Source organism: Melopsittacus undulatus, chromosome 1, assembly GCF_012275295.1.
Source record: "Melopsittacus undulatus isolate bMelUnd1 chromosome 1, bMelUnd1.mat.Z, whole genome shotgun sequence".
NCBI lineage: Eukaryota > Metazoa > Chordata > Aves > Psittaciformes > Psittaculidae > Melopsittacus > Melopsittacus undulatus.
Window position 1 is genome coordinate 47970229 of NC_047527.1, and position 23556 is coordinate 47993784.

Sequence of the window (23556 nt, forward strand, 5' to 3'; positions counted from 1 at the left end):
AATTTTTCTAGTTAATCTAACTTTTACCCCCTTCAGCTCATATATTATTTATTGCAATATTTTTTTTAATCCATGTAGCTCTAGATCAAGATTAGTGGAGATTTACTGATGCTGATTAAATGGGATTTTTCAAAGGCTATGCTATGCATGACTGTGGTAGTTGTCAGCACTGGCAAACCCTGGTATGTATGTATATGCCATCTTTAGTTTTATACCAGGATAAGGCACATATTTACTATAAATAACTGAAAACACATATGCACTAATTTAATGACTTTTCATACCATGAGCTAACAAAAATGGCAGGAGAAAGAAAAAAACAAACCAAGGACATGAATTATTCTAACCACCCACAGTGACATTAATGTACATGTAAGTGTATGCAACTTATGCTCATTAACGGTACAAGATATAGACACTTTTACTAGATCTAGATATAGATATAGATATGCAAGGATTATTTATTCTTATTTGATTAGAATTTACCAATACTGTATAATCCCTACTGCAGTAAGGTTTCTTCTTTTCTTTTATCAGTTAATTTCTTGAATGCTAGTAGCTACTTACAATGCATTTTCCAGTACCATCCTGACATCTATTTGAATTTCCATTGCAGTTACAGGGGACACAGCGTCCAGTAAAATATCCATTATTCTCACGATAAAATCCAAGGCTGCATTCCTAGACAGTAAGCAGAGAGAAAAAACAATAGTGAGTGTTGGCAGAAAGCGAGTTTTACAGGTTTCTTTTTTACATGGAAAGTGTATTTTGAAATTGTTTGCAATTTCTAAGGAGAAGTGGGGGTGTACATTTCCTTGGAAGCTCTTCTAAGCCCATATTGTTGTTTAAGTGCCTTAATGCAGTGAATAGAAATGAGTGGAGATGAAGAAATTTCAACTGAGCCCTGTGCTCTACACTTTGTGGTAGTGGGGATTTAATCATTCTGAGTCTAACCTCTGAGAAGAACGTATTTCCCATGACTGTGTACAAAGGTGTAGGATATAACTTTTAAACCACAGAAGAAGATCGGAATATAGATTCACACTATAGTGTTCTCAAGAACATATGGAAATCTCACATAGTAGCTAGTGGTTATATTAAATCCTAATTTAAGTACAGTATGATCCTTGGAAATACTTCTAATGGGATATCTTTTACATGAATTCATCATGACTTCCACAGTAAGTCTACCTAGAGCTATACAAAACCACGGTAAAACAGAGCTAGGTGATATAACAAAACATACAGCAATCTCGTTTCTGAGTACAGGCTTGCCCCGGAGACCCAGGAAGCATGAGAAGAATGTTCAGCTATTGAGGGCACAGGAGTGGGAGCACAGCCTGTCAGATCAAAGTTGGATTTAAATCAGGAGCTGAAACAGAGGAACATTATAAATGAATCAAGAGACATGAAGTTTGTTAGCCTATACCAGGGAGGTAGTTATTACTGTTAAAACCAGCTTCTTGTTTGGTATGGACAAGGAAAGCACAAGTGTAAGGAAAGTACAAGGAATTCTTCTTGGGCATAAAGCCTTCCCATATACAGAACAATTAAAAAATGTGTGTCCACTCCTCTGCTCAGCATCCTGACACACCAACTGCAGCAAAAATAGATGGACATAAGTTTATCCCTTCTATTCCTTAGCTCCTTTTCACTAGTCACTAAGCTGGTGTGGTGCTTGTGCAAGGAAGATTAGAGGCTGTGCAGAAGCAGGGAAGAAACTGTGCTCCCCACGAAGCCAACACCTCCCAGGTTCCTGCCTCTGGCAATGTATTTCTACACTGTACTTATGCCTCACCTCTACCTCACAGTTCAGGGCTGGCTTCAATGATACTCAGAAAACAAGTGACACTTGAACTTTAAAGCCGTAAATCTCTTCTCCTAGCAATTGCACCACTGAGACTGACAGGACTAATCTGAAGAGCAAAGGGTTTGTGGGATGATGTCTCAAATGATGTTCCAGTGGTTTGAGGTGTAAGTAGTGAATTTATCAATCATGTAACTACCAGAGGGGGGAAAAAAATCACCTCTCCCAAAGCAGATCTCCAAAGGGATATTAATTTATTGCTGTTTAAATAACAGTTGCCAGTGGCATCTTTGCCTTTACATGTGAGATGAAAATGAAAAGAAAAAAAGCATGCAGGATACTAACATCATGAGTCAGTTTAATCCTGACTTCAGTGACAGCAAGGACTGAATTTAGAATAGGCACTTGAAATTTTTCAACCACATTTTTAAAAGGGTGCCTATACTCCCTGAACAACAGGAAGCTAATACACACAGCTTCTGAAGAAACAGTGCCTGAAATACACTAAACAGCATGACTAAGTAGAATATAGGTTCTAATGCGTATAAATTCTATGTAGTGAAATTGTTTTTTTCAGAGAGCAGAATGAATCACTCATTTTAAAAACACATCCAAATGCATTTGGAAAAAGTCTATGCAGCTTTCTTGTTTTTCTATTTATGCTGTCTTTAAAACAACATCTTTGGAGTATGTGGGTGCTTAGCTTTTGAAACAGTGTTTGTGATACTGAGAAATTGATTCCACGCAAAGATGTGCTTTTAAGTGCTCAAAAGTTCAGGCTGACTGTTCTCAAGTAAACAGCAAGAAACTTCTCTTTACACACTTGAGACACAAGATTAGCCTTCTTATTACTTTTATATTAAGCAATGTAGCAGTTATTATCAAATTAGCTCATTTAAAAACAAAGAGAAAGATGGAAACAAGCAAGGAAAGGAAAATGAACAAATTACCTGTCTCAGGTAGAAGTCCCTTTGAACTTGTTGCTGCTGACTCCCCTGCTGAAGGTGAGGATACAATAGCCTTTGCTGCATATCTTGTGCTAAACAATGCCCCAGGGCTACTAACGTGACAGCCACCCATGGTACATTCCTTGGTCTCTGTGCTTGGGCCATCATCTTTCTTTAGCTCCAGTTTGAAGAGATGCTGCTATCCTTTATGTGTTTGCCCGTTCTCTTATACTCTCCCTTCTTCTCCAGCTTTCTGACTCAGATTAATGAGGCTCTGTGCTGCGATGGGCCCCACCTCTAAACTTTATACGTGAGTCAAGTTGTACGGCACGTATTACTGTTCCTGAGGTTAACAAGTAACCTCGCAGTTCCTGTAGCTCAATATATACCTAAGTCAGGGTGTGGCAGGCATCACCTCCTCCCCACCTAAGGCAGCTAGACAGGGTGAAGTGATTAGAGCAGTAAATCACTGCCTGAGTAATACTGCATAAACATACGGGGCTTACGAACTACCCAGCTGAGTGTCTTGATCACTTCCTTTGCCTATATATTTCCACCAGGTTGTATAAAAAACACCTGGCAGCTTAGTTTTTCAAGGCAGTCTCCCGAAATCAATGGGATGGCAGTAGGAATTTCAGTTAATGCTCACTGATTTTCATGTGACCCAGAGCATAAAAAGTGTGAAAAAATCAGTTTCTATAAATATTTCTACAATGGGTATTTAACAGATTATGAATAGCTGCCCTGAGAAGTGGATGCACATATGAAACATAAGCCAGCCATAAATGTTTTCTTTAATCTCTCTGCTCCAGTTTAGATATTATTCTTTCATGCTCATTTCAAAAATGTTTGCAAGGTTGTTACAGCAATTGTTTCTGAGAGAATAATTCCTCCCATTTTGTGCACTTTGTACACCACTTATCTCTCTAGTACTTCATTCTGCTGCACATATGAACAGTCAATCTCTAAACTCAGCAAAGCAACATCCAAAAGAAGTACAGCTATAGGAACAGCATATACAACTGCAGCTAGGATTTCATTATTTTTCAGGAAACAGTATTACCTTGCAATGTTTACATTATCTTTCATAAAAATATATCTAGTATTTTTGGGGGTTTTTTTGCAAATATGTTAACTTCAGCTTTCAGACATTTTCCTATAAAAATGGGAAAGTATCTAGAATTATCTAGATTCAGGCTACTTCCCTTGAGCCCTGCTAAAATAAGGAACACCAGGGATCTTCTCCACTCTGCAGGGCCTCAGACTTTGATCAAATCAGTTTTGACTTTCCCTCCATTAAAGCAGATTATTCAGCTTTTCATAGGCATCACAGAAGAACCCCTCATTGTAGTGCCTCACACATGTAAAATAACATCCACAATACCACAAAAGCAATCATGAGTTGAATAACCCTACAGTGCTTCTTAGACAGTGAAAGTATTTGAGCCATTGTACGAGCTCATGCTTACAAGAAGCACATTTAATTAGTTTAATAACCAGCCCGTTAGCTTTAAGTAAACCAGTATGCATAGCTGTAGGCAAGACAGGAGATAGTGGTTACAGGATGGTGGCAAACGCTTCCTACCTGACATGAGTCACCAGTGTACTCCGGAGGGCAGGAGCATGTCTCTACACTGTATGCGATGCTGCCTCTTCCTGTGCTGGTGGCTTCCTCCAGCCCAACTTCACCAAGAGTTAATCGCTGGGTCTCTGTGAAGTAAAGGCCTCTGATGTGTAAACCATCTAGTCTAGACAGGATTATCATCAGCTCTTCTCTGGATACAAGGTTATTGCTTCTGGCATGCCTGAAGTTTCCCTGCACATGAAGGGTACAAAATGAGTATGACCTTGCAGCTTCTTAAAAAGAGTATCTGCAAAGAAGAAAGGATAACAGAAAAAGAGAGAAGACCCCCATGAAACAGACCCCTATAGTGCCAATTGATGTGGGGTGAAATACAGGTCAGGAAAAGAAATACAATGCATGTAAACACAGGATAGGTAGAAAATGGTATCATGAGCATCAAAAAGAATGTGTCCTTTGCTTTGCAAGGTACATACATATGGCTCTGAGATACTGAAAAGTGAAGCATGTAGGTTCTTCTTTAGCCATCCAAACTTCTTTGAGCTATCACCCAGCAAGCCATAAAAGAGTGGAGGAAACTGCTTTTATTTTTAAGAACAGGCAAAGTCATAGCAATCCAGTCTTTGAGGGCTGCCTTGCATACTTTCTTGTTGCTACTAGATAAAACATTACTGAAAATGAAATCTGGCTTGAAGAAACTTTAGTTTTGTCTGCATATGAGATAGAAATAAATAGCCCAGTTTGATATTCCAAGCACAGGTTTAAGGTAGGAATAATCCCTGCTAAATTTGTCTGCCTGAGTGTTGGACACCTATTCTTAACTAGGTAGCTAGACATCAAAGGAAAACAGATAACAGTTCATTCCATTATTAAGTATGATCTGGAGCTGCAGTGAATCATCTTCCATTGATGACTAGTTCAGTATTACTCCACTGGCCCTGGAGGGAGTGCTAAGGGCTAAACTGGACAAGATGCCTAATTCAGAGGTGCTAAAATTAGGTGGTATGAACCAGAACCTAGGTTCATGTGGCAGTAAAGAGAGATAAATAATGTTGTCTAGAATGAGAGTCTACAATATCTAAGCTTATATTCATTAAAATTATCAAGTGTTTGGTATTTCTGCATATTTTAGCTGAGTATTTTTTATGTGCCACTGCGAAGAAAGGAAAGGCCGTTCCATTTGCATTTCTTACCTCAATGAGCTGCACACGGCCATAATATTGACGGTCAGGCAGTGGGTCATTGGGATCCATATAAACAACTTTCATCTGCTGGCCCTGTGTGAGAGTGAGAATATAACATTGCTGTTTCCCTGCTTTTTATAGTAAAGTGTTCAGATGCAGCAAAATTTTGTGAAGCACATTAATCCTGTTCTTCAGTGGGTAAAAACTAAGTAATACTAGGAAAACTGTAAGTCATTTTGTCGGCAAAGTTGTATAGCAGGCATTGTATTCTAGTGTCAGCAGGTTTTTCACTGTGATTGTCTATTAAAAACCTTGCTTTCAAGTAAAAGACCCAGAGAATTAAATTAATGCTGACCAGTTTCCATAGGAGCTAGTTATTAATTTTGAGTAAAAAAGTTTTTGCGTTTTCATATACTCTCCTTTGTGTCCTGGTACACAAATGATTTTGGATACTACTGTAATACTTTACGAGGCATGTTTCCCAATAAGAATCCTAGAATAATGAATTCGTATTTCTGACAGTCTGAAGAAATAAAACCAGCCTCTTGGGAATGTACATTTCTGGTGTCCTCAACATAAAAAGGACATGGAACTGTTGGAACAAGTCCAGAGGAGGGCCACGAGGATGATCAAGGGACTGGAGCACCTCCCATATGAAGACAGGCTGAGAAGGTTGGGGCTGTTCAACCTGGAGAAGAGAAGGCTGCATGGAGACCTTCAATTCTGGCCCAACAGTGGTTAAATTAAAAAACGTTAACATAAAATGCATTTTTACTTCAGTCCCCTGAAGCCTTAGAACTATGTTTAATTTTATGCTAAAGAAAACTCTTACAGAAAATAAGATTAATTGCACATGGAATCCGGGGTGTATTTTGCAGATTTGAGGCCATACTTGTTGACAAGTGTACAAGGCTTTAATTATTTTTATTCCACAGGTGTATTTTACAGAGAAAATCCTGTTTTATCTTTTCATTTGCTTTCAAGTCAGTTATGCTTAATAATATATTACTTTGGCAACAGAGATAGCTGTGTTGATGGCTTTAAGCAAAATGCAATAAAATCACTTTTATAGAAATGTAGCAAGTTACCATAAAAGTGAAGCATGCTATAGGAGCAAAATTTGATATAGTTGTCAGGTAACATAAAAATCATGGTATTGGTATTGCTTGAAAGAAAAAATAATATTTCAAAACTTACTGTTAGCTGTATATCAGGTCTCTTACCCAGAAGAACCATGCCCTCACTAGGTAAGCCAAAAGATTTCACTTGGTAACTTAGGAAGCCACCATATGAAGAAAGCTGTAACAAAATACACAAGACCAGAGATTCTTTAATGTACAATTGCTTGATATTAATATAACTTTATAGCCAAGTTTACCCCATCTTCTAGCATTATACATTATATTTTTATTCCTTAGGCAAAATATGAAAATATGGGTTGCTTGGAAGAAATTCTTTTGTTTTTACTTCTGTGTATCCCACATCACTTTTTGAGCAGTACTGTTCTCTGGAAGGTTACCAGCATCTCTCTGGGGTTTTTTTTCATGTCTGGGACCACACCACCTGTATCATGAAGAAATCACATGTTCACACAAATGCTGTTCTTTTCCTGACCCTACAAAAATTTGGCTAATCAAAGGAAGATGTCACACTGACAACAGGAGTGGTAGTGAGAATCTTGAAAAGCCATGGATAAAAAAGGAGAAGTCAGACTAAGCATTTTAGATGTGGCTTTCATAGGCCACATTTTCTAGACTTACTACAAACATAAATCTAACCAGGAAACTTTTTCTCCGCCTTCTGCAGAATGGGACTTCTACTTGTATCAGCTGGTACCAGCTCTGTTGTTGTAAACAGACTGTTGCTGTAGGTTGAACTGAAACCACAATTCTTGCTCAACTACAAGTGACCACAGGGAGCCTCAAACCCAATCAAATACATACACTGCTGCCCAGAACAAAGACTGAGTTAAGTATGTTTGAGTCATCTGACAAACAGCTTCCCTGGGTTGTGTATGAGTGACTCAGTTCAAAACATATTGAAAGGAAAAGAAGCTCCAGGCACAGCTTAGAAGCCTAGAAAGGTTTGTGGGCACTAGGGGAAATCAGGTGTTTTGCCACAGATTCACTACTTTGTTTTGTAACCCTTGCTCTTTGCCCTTTATAGCTTATGCTTGATTTTGACATGGGAGGAAGAACTGCTTGGTCAGATTTTGGTGTTCTACAAGTAAGCATCAGCCTACCCCTTTCCATATACTTTGATGAATTACGAACAAAACACATGCATCTCAGTACTTCACTTGTTCTTTGGATCACAGGGACATAGTTAATCCTATTATCTTTGGCCAATCGCAGTTTCAAAAGCATCATTTAGAACGTTGACTATATTTTGCCAACACAAAACAACGGCGAAAACAACGGCATATACATTTTTATTTTTCATGTTTTTTCCAAAAATATAAGAAAACTCAGGTTAGAGCTTTAATGTCCTGTTTAACACATGCTTTAGGACGGCACCATATGAAAGGCTGTTATGTTCCTGCTTTTTCATTTATTTTTTTAGATGGGAAAATATTTGCATTATAAATGACCTTCTATATGCACAGTATTTATTTGCTAACATTAAGAGTTCTCTATTAAATAGAACGTTAAAATAGAAAAGAGCAGAGTATGGTGATAATGTGATCTGAATTTCTCAGTGACTGTTAGATTCTGCACTGCTACAGATTATACATTTGAACCTCTTTAACCTGGTAAACAAAAGATAGAAAGAGGAAAGAAATTATACTCTGCTAAATATTAATGCTCAGTGGAACTAATTAAAAGGTTTAAGATAATGGAGAGCAGTATTTATACCCTCATCATAGGATGTGGACTGATCTTGTTCACATTTTCTGAAAGAGGTGTTATCACTAGAAGTAGACCAAAACCTGACATTTCAGAATACAATAATAATGTGACTAATTGGTAAATTTATGAGCTTCCAGCAGCAAGATAGCATTTAGGGTGAGGGGGAGCACTTTCACTACTGCAGTATTGCCTGTGGTATAATATCCACTTACACACAGTGTACAGTAAAAGCAGGAACAAAACCAGAACTATTTTATTTACAGTGTTGGCACTGTACATAAAAGCAAGTCATGGCATGCCTAGTTAGATACTGCGACATGCAACATAAACCTCACAGCAATGTTCTTAATAGCTCTGTTTAAAAAGGGTTATTGCCTGCTTTGTATTGTGTTATGGGAACAACAAAATCCTTTTGGATGAACACTGTAGTAGATGACACATGCTTTAATGTGAAATTTCTTTGAAAAGTGACTTGTAGACATTGAAACAAGAACACCTATTACATTAGCAAAAAGCACCCTAAGTAAACATGCTGTGCACCTGAGAGATATGTACCTCTGAGTGCAGGAGAGCAGGATAAAAAACACTGCTCTAGTTTTTAAAATGCTGACTAAGGGGAACTACAAAAATTGTACTGTATTTAATGCAGTGGTGTCTATTCCGTTTATGTTCAGCTGTGTGACAGTCGGGTTGCATCTGAAAAGCCCGTGTGTCTTACAACTGGCTAGCTACTATTGACACTGTCAGAGTTTTAAACAGGGAGAACCTGGGGCTCTGGGCCTGCAAGCCCTCACTAGCAAAGTCCCTCTGTCAGTGTGATCCCCAGGCTGAAATGCCAATAGGTATTAACTGTGAGCAAAAGACTGCTCCGATGCATAAGTAGAAAGAGGAGCAAGCAGTTCGAAGAACAAAAAGGTTAGAAAACCAGGTGTTCTTCTTCCCAAGTGACATGTCAAAAGCAAAAGATTGAGTTTTTTGCATACACTGAGCACATAATCACATTTTATTCTTTTGGGGATCTGCCCAGGAGGTACTTCAGGGAGTGTAGAGGATATTTGGGCACAGTGGTAAGCTCTACATGTTCTGGGTTTCAGAAAAGCAGCTGAAGGTACCAGCTCTCTGAACCATAGCTCCTGAACACGCTGTTCACACAAACACTTCCCTGGCACCAAGCAAGATGATTAATTCTGTATTACTGGTTATAATTTTAACTTTGCATTCAGAAGTAAAACGTTGTGATTCCTGGCATGACAGGTAAGAGAGGTAAGAATCTCATGAGGGAAGAGAGAGAAATGTATCTAAGAAAAACAGTGAGACTCTGCCAATGATGCTTGAAAAAATGAATACATGTTATAAAACCAGATAAATTAGGTGTCATTTACCTTCTCTCCCAAGTAAGATGGTGGTGCTTTCCAGTACAAACTATGCACTGAAGCAGGCAATTCTTGAACATCAGCCACTACGCTATTACTGACTGGATTGAAAGTGACTGGAATGTCAATATTTTCATCCACTGCCTCCAAGCTCCAGTTCCTCATGTCCACAAACTAACAAAAATACATAAAGGAAATAAAAGCTTGTTTCATCCTTTATCAAAATTTACCAGCACCACGTAATGAGATAAGTTTTTAGTCTCTATAATTCCCTTAGCATGAAATTCAACCCCTTCAAAGCCAGGCTAAAGTCTTTGAGCAACAAGGTTGCAGGGAACTCAAAAGACAACGGAAGTGGGACAGATGTGCCAAAGGTACTTGGGATTCACGTATTTGGTCTGTCACCTCTAAATCTGCCAAACATTTCTTAGGTTTCAAAATGCATCTAAGATATAGACATTCAGAATGAAATGTGCTTATCAAAACATCTTTGAAGGAGATCATTGACTTCAATGAAGAACTAGTGCCTGAAGATAAAGCAAGAGAAGTTCAGCTCAACTTCAGTTCAGCTAGTGAACTGTAAGCAAACAGCTGGAAAGGGCCATTTCTGCTGAAAGGCACTTTCAGACTACATTAAGTCTTAGCAAGGCTGCACTAAATCTGCGCTATTGATTTCAGAATATTTCTCATCCTTAGAAACTAATAAAACATATTTTCAATTTTGGAAGAAATCTGATATTTCCTTAATAGAATAAATGTAGGTTCATGGCAGCAAAGAAAAAAAACTATTGGATACACCTTGGTTCTACGATGATTTGTGCTGTGACAGTTGTTGGTTGCTCCAAAACAAAAGCAAGAGGTGCATCCACTGGGATTAGAAGGGTCCAGATAAAAGGATCCTGACCGGCAAGTATCACATTCTGCACCTTCAACGTTCTCCTGTTAAGGCATAATTGAAAAAAAAAAATCAGGACTTTCCTTTTGTTTTTTTGGTGAGGGCCCCAAAACCTTCTGCACACAAACCAAATCTTCATTTAAATATAAGGAAACATGAATGAAAATGTGCCGTTGTCTTGAATACACCATGCTCCAAATGCAAATAAAACTGACTTCTTGAAGACTATCTTAGGAGCTTTCCAGTTTATGAAGTGAACCACTGAGTAATAAATATTAGTCAGAGACAGCTGGTAACTTCCTTGCCAAAACCCTCCTGCTGGCTTTTCAAAACCTACAATATAAAAGGTCACTTGTGAAAGTTCACATTTATCACATTTAATTATGCAGATCAGAACAAAAGAGGATTTCCTGGACATGATGATGTGGTGAAATGTCAACTGACATACTATGGCTAAAAAAAGCATGGGACCTGGTTAACATCCAAAAGCCGAGATGCAGATGCATAAAGCAGATCTGTGCAGAGTACAGACTGCTTCAGTGAAGCAATGGATGTCTACTCTGCAGTTCTGTAACATCCCGCAAAGCCTAAGACCACCCATTCAACTGGCAGATACTAAACTCATTAAAAATGGCATCTAACTGCTACCATGATAATCTGCACATACTGCAAGGTGTGGTAATTTTGTACAGCTGCATTTCATTTTTACTGAAAACTTGATGATAAATTCACTTCATTCACCCCATTAAATATGAAAGAGTCACTGATGTGCAAATGATGCTTGAGAATGCAGAAGTAATATGATTTATCTGACCTTGCAGAGACAAATTCCTGTCTGGGGATCACAAACATCTGGTTCTGTTCCATCCCTGTTACAGTTACATGGCATGCAGTTTGGGAAACCATAAGTTCCAGGAGCACACCGATCACACTGCCGTCCTTTTATTCCTGGTTTGCACCTTTATCAACAAACAAACACAGAGGAGGGAGTAAATGGGAAGCAGGACAGAGCAAGGGTGGGAAGATTAAAACAAAAGGCTGATGGATCTTTGAAGCGATTGCACAGCTATGACACAACTTTATAATTTCCACAGAGAAAAAGCAGCAGGTTAGTACTGTTCTCAGATTTTAATAGTGAGACATTTTAAAACAATATGGAATGGATTTGGTTTTGAAGGCTATAAATTCTCACAATAAAATTAGACTTCTGCAGCTATTCAATGCAGAACTACTCTATACATCAAAGTGTGAAACATGGATGCTCAACCTGGATAAGCAGAACTGGAAGATTTATAGCTTGAGGATGTGACTGGGCATTACTCAAGGCACTCACCTGCTAAGAAAAAAGTGAATAATCCCAGGTATATGAATAATTATGGGAGCTTCAACCTGCCAAAAGGCTCAGGTTACTTTGCAACAGTTCACAAAGGATAAAATCCACTTTGCTCACAATGATGGCTGAAGACCTTGAATTTGTTTAGGTAAAGTACAGCAGATGCAAAAAACAACACCAAACTATGAACAGGGCTTGAGATAAGAGAGGACGTCTTTCTGTGGCAGCAGCTACTTCATCCTACTTTCACAACAAACTTGTACAGTCTGATAAAGCTAGTGAAAGATAGGTCTGATGATCCCTCTTCCTCCTATTTATGCTGGTAAACTGTGTGTACCAGGTCCAAGAAACCAGGTTTCAAGAGAGTAAGGATTAATTATTAATGTATGTCGCCACCATGCTCCACATCTTGACTACACTTGAGTAATTGCTTTCATATATTACATGAATTAACAAAATAATGGGTGAGGTTTCTGAAAGTCTTTCTGAATACGTTACCCCTGTACAGAGATAACTGGTGCTGGATGGGGATTTCGAACTTCATGTAATCCACAGAAGTATTAACCAGAATGTAGTAGTTAGACATATCTTTCAGCAATCGGTCTTAAAGTACTTGCTAAATGTCAAATTTTGCTGTCATTTCTTTGACATTTCCAATTAGGCTGCATGTGAAAAGTATCACCATTATAATGAGCTGATACAGCTTTTCACTGAAATGGAAAAATGTGACTATTTCTGCAAAAATTATCCTCAATTTTACTCAAGCAGAAATGTGCTGAGACCTTTCAATAAAGTTATTTGGTTGAATGATTTGATTTATTTTTTGCATAGTATTTATTTTGATTTATATTTTGTATTCTATGGGGAAAATCAAAGCAGAAATTACTCAGATGGAGAGTGTACCAGGAAACACAGAATATGCTACACTTTAATACTGAACCCCAACTTCTAAATATGATAAGAGAATCCTGTTTTGCTCTTGGGATATGGCCATTATTCTCTTTGTATGAAAAGGACAGACTTAGGAAAAAAATTAAATTTGGGAAGTAATATGATCATGCTCTGAAAATTAATGTTACCTATATGTCTCTATATAATACATTCTTTATGATATTAAAGGCTTAATGGCAGAGTACGAAGGACAAATTTCTCTTCATTAGGAGCATAACATAGCAGAACCAATCAAACTGAAGCACTCCTGGCCTTACACAACCTACTTGCTATGAAGTATTTGTACCTGCTATTCAAGGACTCAATCCCTCCAAGGAAATAAATGTTCAAATATACTAATATGGCAGCATTTGAATTTAAGGTCATTCCTTATGGTTGTAGCTATACCACTTTTAGAAGATGTAAATAAGAGAATAAAGAATTTATCCTCATCTCAGCATGCTGAGTTACAGAAAAATAATCATATGTCATAAAGAAAGTGTAATTTTAAGGGGAATTACCACCTATGACTCCAACTGAACCATATATTCCATACAAACCTCTCCTATCATCAAAGTTTCTCAAAATGTACTACAAACATTCAAGCCTTACAGTACTTAAAAGAATCATTAGACTTAAACCCAGACCTCAGACTGTGGAAGGTCTACTGTGAAGTTTTAAGAAATTGGGAACTAATGTATACCATTACAAATTACATGTGCATCCACAAGTCCTGAGCTCTGACCTGAAGTCTGCTACTGACGTTGAATAAGTCATATGAGCTGGACAGAGATGTGGTGACCTACTGTGAGTGACATGGCACGTCACTGGCAAACAGAATGCAAGCCCAGGAACAACAAATCCCACCATTAGACACCTGTAAAACCAAGTTTCCAATGAAACTTGCAGGTCCTTGAAACAGGAGTCCTCATTATTGCTAAGCACTGCTTAAATCCCTACTGACCATCATCAAGGTTTTCTACATCCCCTCAAAATACCTGAAAAGGATGGTAAAACAAACCACTCAAGCCCTGTTTATGACACACGTATCCTAAACTTACGCGCATTGCCCGTTGTTCTTTTCACATTCTGGGCTTGCCACATCAACGATTCCTCTTTCTGAACAGTTGCAGCTCTCGCAGCCAGCAAGAGGGTGGTAGCTGAAGTAATTTTTCTTGCACACTTCACATTTTGGTTTCACAGTTCGTGGAGGGCAAATGCATTTACCAGTCACATCATCACAAAGACGCTGCCCGCAGTTGCATACTAGGTCAGAGAAAATGTTCTACAAATCAATCACTTCTCAACATACAGCAGTCAACTTTTACTGAACTTGGGAATAAAACAAACACACATAACATTTATGTTTCTCTCTTTCACTAGTTCTAAGCTCAGGGTCATGAAAACCAACTATGTGACTGTAACAGTAGTTTTAAAGATTAACTTTAGTGCTTGTCTCTTTTCCACAGATTGTTTGCTTAACTTCGCTGCAGACATTATTAATGACTTCCCCAAACTGCCAAGGATTAAATGACAAACAGTTTTGGTGTTAAGGGCACCACTTTTACAAGACAGCATTTATAAACATCATGTGTAATATCTGGGAAAGCAGCTGAGGGCTGATCTATAAATCTGTTAATGATTATAAAAATTACATCAGAATATGAGGAATTAGGAATACTATGTCACTGATTATCTATGGAAGACAAATACGGTGTAAACTGGGACACAACAGGAATAACTTTGAAATGATTTAGCAGCCAGTGCAGAAAAATCCATGTGACTGAGAGTGGCAATATGGATTTTAACTCTTTTAACTGTAGCCCTGTACACCTGATCAAACAACACATGTGAAGGCACAGTCCAACATGAGCTAGGTGTGCTTTAAGGGAATAGGGTTACTTCTGCCTCAAACTGAACATTATGCTATGCTAAATCAAAGACTGGCTCAACCAGTCTCTCTTAGAATCAAGTCCTATAAAGAAAAGTGACATACAATGCAATAAAATCAGAGAATTGAGTAAATCAGAGAACTGGGTCAGGTGCTGAATAAGTCTAAGCTTGTACTTACACTTGCAGAATGGGAATCCATAGTAGCCAGTCTGGCACTGGCTGCACCTACGACCGATGACATTAGGTCTGCAAATACACTGTCCTCCCACAGGGCTGCAAGTAGGGCTCACAGCACCTGCGTTATGGCAATTGCATGGCAGGGCTCCATTGTTGTAGAAAGCCACTAGTGATCTCACAGAGTCCTTACAGAAGGCCGATGATCCTTCTGGGCTATGTAAAATTGAAATATAAATCATATAAGTACTGCACTTGGGAATTGTTATGCTGATGCTTTGCAGTTGTTCAGTAAATTAGGGTTCTGTCTTCAAAAAGTTCTTTAACATAAGGATGGCATCAGTACACATGCAAGAATATACTTATTAAATTAGTGGTGAATGGCTTTGAATATGCAGGTAAGATATTTTTTTAAAGAAAGTGCACATTAGTCATATAATTAGTTCAGACATGCCAAGCAAAATACCGAATACCAAAGATGGAAATGCTGAAGAGAGAAAGATGACATACATCTACGTGTTTTGTACCATGAGCAATAAAGCCCTATCTTTACATTTCATTTACAATAGAAAGTCATGGAAAAATGACTCACGGAAATTTAGTGAGCCAGCATAAGCCATGAAAAGCATTTTAATGTAGCGCAGTGATTAGGATTTTCTACATGTCTTTAATACAGAGTAAAAGTAACATTAATTCCTAGCTGGTGTCAATGTTCAGGTTTTTAGAAAGCAGTGCTTACTCAATATAAAAACTGTTTCCTCCACATTGGTTGATAAAATCATATGACTTGTCCACTGTCTTTTTGTCAAGAATTTTGTAACTGTAGGTGTCTGCTGGAACAACTAAGACTTTTTCCTTAAAACAACAAGAAAGCTAAATTGTACATTTCTTAGAAAAGCAAAAGACAGAATCTAAGGTATTTATATATTTAAATGTTCCTTCACTATGCAGTCTGGATTTTCTCAAAACCCTTAACATTTTAACTTAAAAAAATAGGAATATATGCTTATCTTCCCCCCAGAGTTGTGACGCTATAAGCAGTGTAAAATAAAAACAATGTATAGTCTCTTAAAGTTTTAAAGTAAAACAGAAACAGTGCACAAAATCCTAAAAAATCTGGAACACAACATTAAAAAAAAAAACCAACAACTTTCTTTTTGGCTTTCATCTTTGCATCTGTCTCTAAATGAATGGTGAAACTGAGAGCAACATCTCCAAGCACATTTATGTAATAAATATACCAGAACCAGCGTTCTTCCGTCAGGTATCATCACTGTAACAGAGATCTCAGGTTCAGAAATGTCAAGCTCAATTTGGTTTTCTGCAATCACCTGATCCCGACAGCCAGAGGTGTGAGGGCAGAATGAAGCATTGAAGGAACCTAGATGAAAAAACATACTGGATTTGTCTAGCAAGGTTTTGGTAGTGGAGGGCCTACAGGGGTGGCTTCTGTGGGAAGCAGCTAGAAGCTTCCTCTATGTCTAAAGGAGCCAGACAAGGCCCATCAGCAATGGTGGTAACATCTTTCTGATGAAATATTTAAGAAGCAGAGGAAATGCTGCTTGTGCATGGCAACTGCAGCTGAAGAGAGGAGTCAGAATCTATGGGAGAAACAGCCCTGCAGACACCCATGTCAGTGAGGAAGAAGGGCAGGAGGTGCTCCAGGCACTGGAGAAGAGATTCCCCTGCAACCCATGGCGCAGACTGTCAAGTCTGTTTCACCCATGACAGTAACTGCTGAGTGGTCTCTTCCTGTCCCTATGTCCCCCAGCCTTTTGTTGTATTTTCTCTCCCCTGTCCACCTGAAGAGAGAAGTGATAGAGTAGTCTTGGTGGGCACCTGACATCCAACCAGGGTCAGCCCACCTGTGCCAAAATGCTGAGAAAGGAAAGGCGTTAGATCAAATTCAGATGCTTACCTGACCACACACGTCCCACATCCACACGCACTTGCACAGGGAACACTGGGTGTGCAGGCTGATAAAAATGTACCACAAATACATATCTGCCCACGTGGGGCACTCTGCCATTCAAGGTAATTTGGTTCTGCAGAAACAAGAACAGCTCTGATAGTGTATCTGTTTCATTAAATATTCCTAGGTTTATGACCTGTGCTCTGTGCCACCTACCTGCAATGAAAGAGGGGAGGCTTAGCATCTCTAAGCAAGTTAAATATCTTCAAAGAGTATGGCATTACAACTGCATGCTGCTATCTGTTTGCATGCCAAGCACACCTAATGTTCTTCTGCAGTCTGTGAAGCTACTGTGCAGTTTAGAAAGAAGCTGGCATTTTTGTTTCCCTTTCTATGTATTGTCTTTGTGGCTTACTCAGTCTGCTGCAATCTGATCATATCACATAATTCAGTTTTGATTCTCTTAAGGTGTTTCATCTGCTTAGCCTTGGGAAGAACACACTTTGTGACACAGGAAATGAAGTTTTCAAAATATGAGATACCTGTAATGGTGTCAAGGTGACTCCATTAACTGAGCCAGAAGGTAAAGGGGCGTTCAGTGGATCATGGAGTACGTATCTCTGTACTTCAGAAATGTTCCCATCTTTCAGTGCATTCAAAATCAAAGCTGCTGGTGGAGTTTCATACACTGAGGGTATGCATGTTGCACTAAACACAGAATTATAGTCATTACTCTAGGACCAAGGAAAATTTCTTAAGCATCATAAAAGGAAAAGCAGTCAACCTATTAGACTGTATTACAATTAATAATGCAATTAGCAACCCCTGTTACTCTTTAGATTCTATGTAAATTATCAGAAAGTAAATGAACACAAGAGGTATGGATTTAACTTTCAAAAATGAAAATATACATTAACTGATTTTATTCACTCAAAATTTCAATGAAATGAAGAATTTCAATGTAAAGAGTTTGCTAAGGAAGATGAAAACTAAGAGAACCAAGAATGTTAAAAAAATGAAATAGATTTCAGTTAATCCAGTTATCTGAATCTGTTAATCCAGAATCTGTACTAATACTGAATTCTCAGTTCTACAAGTATTTACATAGGTGTATCTTTAAAACATGCAAGTTTCCCCACTGAAGTCAATGGGACTTAAGTACTTAGAATTTAAGTATACTCTCAAATATTTGTACAATTGGAGCCAAAATAAATAACAGTGATTCTTGAAAGCATCCTCATTCATTCACTACTGTGTTTGACTATTTCTTCCTTGGTATATTTGATTCTGAAGAACTTGACTAAGAGAAGTATTTTCCAAGACTGCAGGAGAAAATGTTTTTCTCTGGGGGGAGAGGGGGTGGTTTCCTGCTAGTATTTGTTAACTTCTCATAAGTACTCAACAGACAATGATTAATCTTTGCTCAAGACAGGCCCCAGACTGGAATGACAAGTATGTTTCAGGGCCAGGACTGAGATGTATTTGCCAGGCCTGTGTGGGAAATCACACGTGGCATCCGCTTATAACACTGTTCAACTGAGCCAAGATTCTGCATCTTTGAAGTTGGTGAATACAAAACGCTTTCAGGAAAGCAAAAATGTGACAACCAGCACAATGGTCCTAATAACAGAACATAAAAGACACAGTAAACTATGCAAGTATAACAAGAGATTACAAACACAATCCACTGCACAAAAGTAAAAATTTCTACATTTGCTTTATTTTAAATGCCAATTTTTGCCCAGCCCAATTCAATTCAGAATGTAAATGCCCAGGACTGCAAAATACCTTTGGTGCAAGGACAAGTATCTAGTCTTATAAAGCTGCTCTCAGTTGTAATGCTCCAAGCAGAATTAAAGCTGTAATTCAATGCTATGCGTGCTTGGAAGCCAAGCACAGTCACATGCTTTTATCTAATTTACTACCCAAATTTTTCTGCTTTCTGTTGCAATTCAACCATTATATTAGAAGCTACTGTCTGGAAAACTATTAGACCTAGTCACCAACTCTTTCTGCCTCTGAAGTCCTACAAATGACATTTACTTCCCATTGCCAGATCAGTAGGAAGAAAGCTTTAGGAGCAGTATCACGAGGGACATCCTGTGGAGTGCAACAGGAAATTAAATGTGGGTCTCCCTAATTTGGAAGCTTCAGTGATAATTCCTTTCTGGCCCAAAGAACAAAACATGTGGAAAGGGGAAGAGCTTCAACAGGGCAGACTAAGTGCTCTGAAGAACCCAAACCTGACTACTTGGGAAGTGAAAATGCAGGTTCAGATCTTGACCGCAAGAGAAGAGCCATCAGGTTGTGTCAACCAAGCCATAGACAAACATTTTAGTTATGGGTCATATACAAGTATAATGGAGAAGAAGAATCACTTGGCAGTGCTGTATGGGGTAAACACTGAAGGGACACCTACTATATGGGCCACACAATGAGATGGATAAAGAAATGGCTTGTTTCTGAAGCAGGGTTTACATGTTGGTTAGCTTGATGCTGCCAAGCTGAGCTGGTGGATTGGTGCCTGAAAGGGCAGTCACAGCCCCTACCTAATGACAAATTAAAGCCATTTCAAAACAGCTGGAGCAGTAATGTGCAGAATTAAACTCCAGAAGGAGCAGTGAGCATTTCAGACCACTAAAGTAGCAGTATTTCTCCAGCTTGGAAAGCTATCAAAATGCACAGCGTATGAAAGTGTATGTGTCAGTGTTTTCTAATGTGTCAGCACTCAGTAGTTCAGATGGGCCAGGGAGAGGCTATTCTTAACAAAATCCTGCGCAAAGCAGATTAATACTAACGCTTCAGCATTTTTACAAATGCTACATTGCAAAAGTGGCCTACATATAACTTGTGAGTCACTCAGCAAAGGATAATTCAAAAGAATTAAAATTCCATTCGATCTGCCATTCAAAGTCATCTTCAGAAAATACAAAGGATAAAACCAAGCACATTACCTTGCATCATGGGTACTCCTATAAGCAGCTATGCACTGCACTTTAGGAGACACATATTCTGGAGAAAATTCTTCAGCTGATACAATACAAACCTTGTGCTGAAAAATAAGGACAAGGCACAATTAAATAATATTATAATAAATAAATAACAGGGCCAGGACTGAATGGAAATTATGAAGTCTAATTTTAGCACGAGGAAACCTGATCCCAAAGCCATGTTCTGTCATGGACTTACTTCAAGTAAATTAAAACCTAAGTATATGTTTGACAATGGGAATGAGAGAAGACCAACTTGCAGCGTCAGAAGCTAGGCAAGACATACAGATGTAGAAGAGAAAAGCCTTCATCTTGATGTGAGAAACTTTTGGACCCTGGGACAATTCCTAGGCCTTCTGAAATGCAGACATGAACGCTTGCTCATTCAAAGTCCATAGAAGTGAGTTTCAGTGACACCAGGATTTCTTCCAGTAGATTTAGAACTCACAGAATCATAGAACAGTTAGGGTTGGAAAGGATCTTAAGACCATTGAGTTCCAAACCCCCTGCCATGGAAACTTTACACTAAACCATGTTACCCAAGGCTTCATCCAACCTGGCCTTAACACTGCGAGGGGATGGAGCATTCACTACCTCCCTGGGCAACCCATTCCAGTACCTCACCACCCTCACAGTAAAAAACTTCTTATTTATATCCAATCTAACCTCCCCCTGTTTAAGTTTTAACCCATTACCCCTTGCTCTATCACTACAGTCCCTAATGAATAGTCCATCCCCAGCATCCCTATAGCCCCCCTTCAGATACTGGAAGGCTGCTCTGAGGTCTCCAAGCAGCCTTCTCTTCTCCAGGCTGAACAGCTCTAACTTTCTCAGCCTGTCTTCATACAGGAGGTGCTCCAGTCCCCTGATCATCCTCGTGGCCCTCCTCTGGACTTGTTCCAACAGTTCCATGTCCTTTTTACGTTGAGGACACCAGAACTGCACACAATACTCCAAGTGAGGTCTCATGAGAGCAGAGTAGAGGGGCAGGATCACCTCCTTTGACCTGCTGGTCATGCTCCTTTTGATGCAGCCCAGGATACGGTTGGCTTTCTGGGCTGTGAGTGCACACTGCTGGCTCATGTTCATTTTCTCATACACTAACATCCCCAAGTCCTTCTTCTCAGGGCTGCTCTGAATCTCTTCTCTGCCCAACTTGTAGCTGTGCCTGGGATTGCTATGACCCAGGTGTAGGACCTTGCTATATACCTGAAACTCTTCCCCAGACTTCCCACAAGAAACTTCCACATGTGGGGATACAGACTAATAATATCATCTTTTGGATATGGATCTTGTTAGCACAGCAATAGCTGCAGCCAGTTAACATACAATCTAAATGGTATTTGTTCACAGTGAACACTGCCTCATGGAATGAAGAAAGCATGTATCAGTTATTAATCCTAATAGTTCCATTAAACTACCCAATGTTTACAGCTGTGTTGCAACTAATATTTAACCAGCTGTGTAACTCACCTTTTTAAAATGGAAAACAGAAACAACATGAAAGAAAATTCTGCGTCCAGAAAAATGCATTCCTGGTGTGGCCAAAAGAGGTCAGTGAAGGCTTTTTATTCAAAGTATTTCAAAGTTATACAACTAATAAATGCATCTATTACCTGAAATGAATCCATTTATTACCTGAATTTTGTAAGAGACCAAGGAAACTCCTACTGGGGTTTTGAGGATTTTAAAAAAAAGTGAAGCAAAAAAATTATGAAGTATAAAACTACCAGAAAAAAAATCATTTAAAGTGTACATGTAGAGGAGATTGGGGAACTGAAATAAAGCACAAGAGCTGGAAAAAACCCTTGCCAATAAAGGCAAATTTCTGTTTATACTTTTTAACTAAGCAAGTTTACCTCGATACAAAGAAACATCTTCAAGCATTTAATATACATCATTTCACACGTTACCACACAGCATGTGAACAAAGGAAGAGAAGCATCTCTCTCTGCCCACAGGGAATACTTTACACTCAGGGAACAAGTACTACTAAAGGGATAAGAAAATGGAAACTTACCAGAAGAAAATTAATTGATGATGCCTTGAGATATATCTTTGTATCTGCTAGTAGGTCATAGACTGCAATGCGATTGCTGTCGTCAACTACAACGCTGCGACAAAGGAAACTGAGACAGAAAGCAGGATTAAAAAGGAGCCTGTGGTTTTACCATGTTGTTTAGCCTATTGCCTAGCTCAGCTGCTGAGTTTTTGGCTAGCCTCACCACTGGTGCCTAGCCGTCCTGCTGCATCACGAGTAACAGCTATCTGGCCACTGGTAAATCTGCAGTATCCTCACTCGTGCAATGAAGGATGTACCACATACGAGATACTGCTTGTCCTTTGTGGACTGACATATTCAGAGCCCAAACATCCAGACCACAGCTCAGATATCTATTTGAGCTACTGCTTTAAGTAGGATATGGACAGACATGCATGCTATCTGTGTAACATAGTGTGTAACTAATACTCTATGACTGGGCCGTGCTCCTTGATGTGCCAGCACACATCAGCTGCTGTTTTCCACTACAGCCATGTGCCACTTACGATGCGAATCAGCAGCTCTCACCCACACAATGGCAACTGTCCAAGTCTTGATTTTAGGAAGCTATTCTGGACACTGGGATACTCACCAGTACAAGTGAAAAAGAAGTAGGTTTCCTTTTTACTGACTACCTTCGACTGGCTGCACTTTGTTAAAGACACATACTAAGAGGAGAAGTCTTACTAAAGCCTTTGAACTCTGTCCTGTTCAGGGAGAATGACCCCTGAAACTTGCCAAAAGTAGCAATAGTTCCCTTTTGCTAAAGAGAAGGATCTAATTTCTTCCTTCTGCACTTCTGCTCAGCTAGGCCAGCCAGCATGCCATGGGTGAGGAGCTGCAACCATCATACAACCACTTCTCTATTTCTTCTCTATTAAGCAGAGAACGTGGAAATTTCACTCTCATTTGGAGCACAGCCCAAAAATAAGGTCAGCTCAGGGCTAAGAACATTGAAGGACAGAGAAATACAGGTCCCTTATTTGTGATTTTTTGGAAGCTTGCAGTGTTTTATTCTCTTTTGATGTTTTATTGGGATTAATCAGTAGAGCTGTCAGAAGACCTGGAACAATATATTCCTAATTCTACAAATTAATTTTATCTGCATGTACCTCACTGTCATTTCTTGATTTATTTTTGAACAGAAGATACTTGTAGCTTCCTGCTCTAGAAAACATGACACAGCAACTCACTTGCAATGTGACCATTAGCTTCAAGCACAATGGCTGCAGAAGGGATTTACTGCATTGCTGTGTTGAAGTAGCAAGGGTTTTACTTGTATTTTCATCAGCAATTTCTTAGTGTATCATATGAACCAACAAGAATTCTCAAAATTAGCCAATAAAATGTGCTGGGGGTGGGAGGGAAATACCAATAAAATAGAAGATTTATAGCAGGTCGTTTGGGGCACAAAGTGTTACATAACAGGCTAAAAATAAGAGCCTTCCCCAGCAATAACCTCACAAGGTCATTGCTCCTCATAGTTCTGCTCTGCACCACAAATATGCTGATGAAAATGCTTTTTCTTACTGGGGAATTTCACTCTGAATGCAAACCTAAGCCCAAGCCTCCAATCTGTCAAACTCTTGGCTCATGGGAAAAAGGGATGCATGACTGCAGTCTCCCAGCCCTGAGTAATGTCTCAC

The 23556-nt window shown here is 39.0% G+C and overlaps 1 protein-coding gene across 1 annotated transcript in view; it reads right to left on the reverse strand.

The window, feature by feature from the left end:
• The window catches only part of LAMA3 (laminin subunit alpha 3), a 105498-nt gene that overhangs the window by 36872 nt on the left and 45070 nt on the right, over positions 1–23556 (reverse strand). The window contains 15 exon segments of the mRNA XM_031052907.2: positions 568–681; positions 4340–4570; positions 5530–5613; positions 6718–6819; positions 9752–9916; positions 10541–10681; positions 11452–11596; positions 13962–14166; positions 14972–15183; positions 15707–15822; positions 16209–16348; positions 16886–17012; positions 17422–17587; positions 19834–19931; positions 21890–21998. Of these exon segments, the coding sequence (XP_030908767.2) occupies positions 568–681; positions 4340–4570; positions 5530–5613; positions 6718–6819; positions 9752–9916; positions 10541–10681; positions 11452–11596; positions 13962–14166; positions 14972–15183; positions 15707–15822; positions 16209–16348; positions 16886–17012; positions 17422–17587; positions 19834–19931; positions 21890–21998 (2155 nt within the window).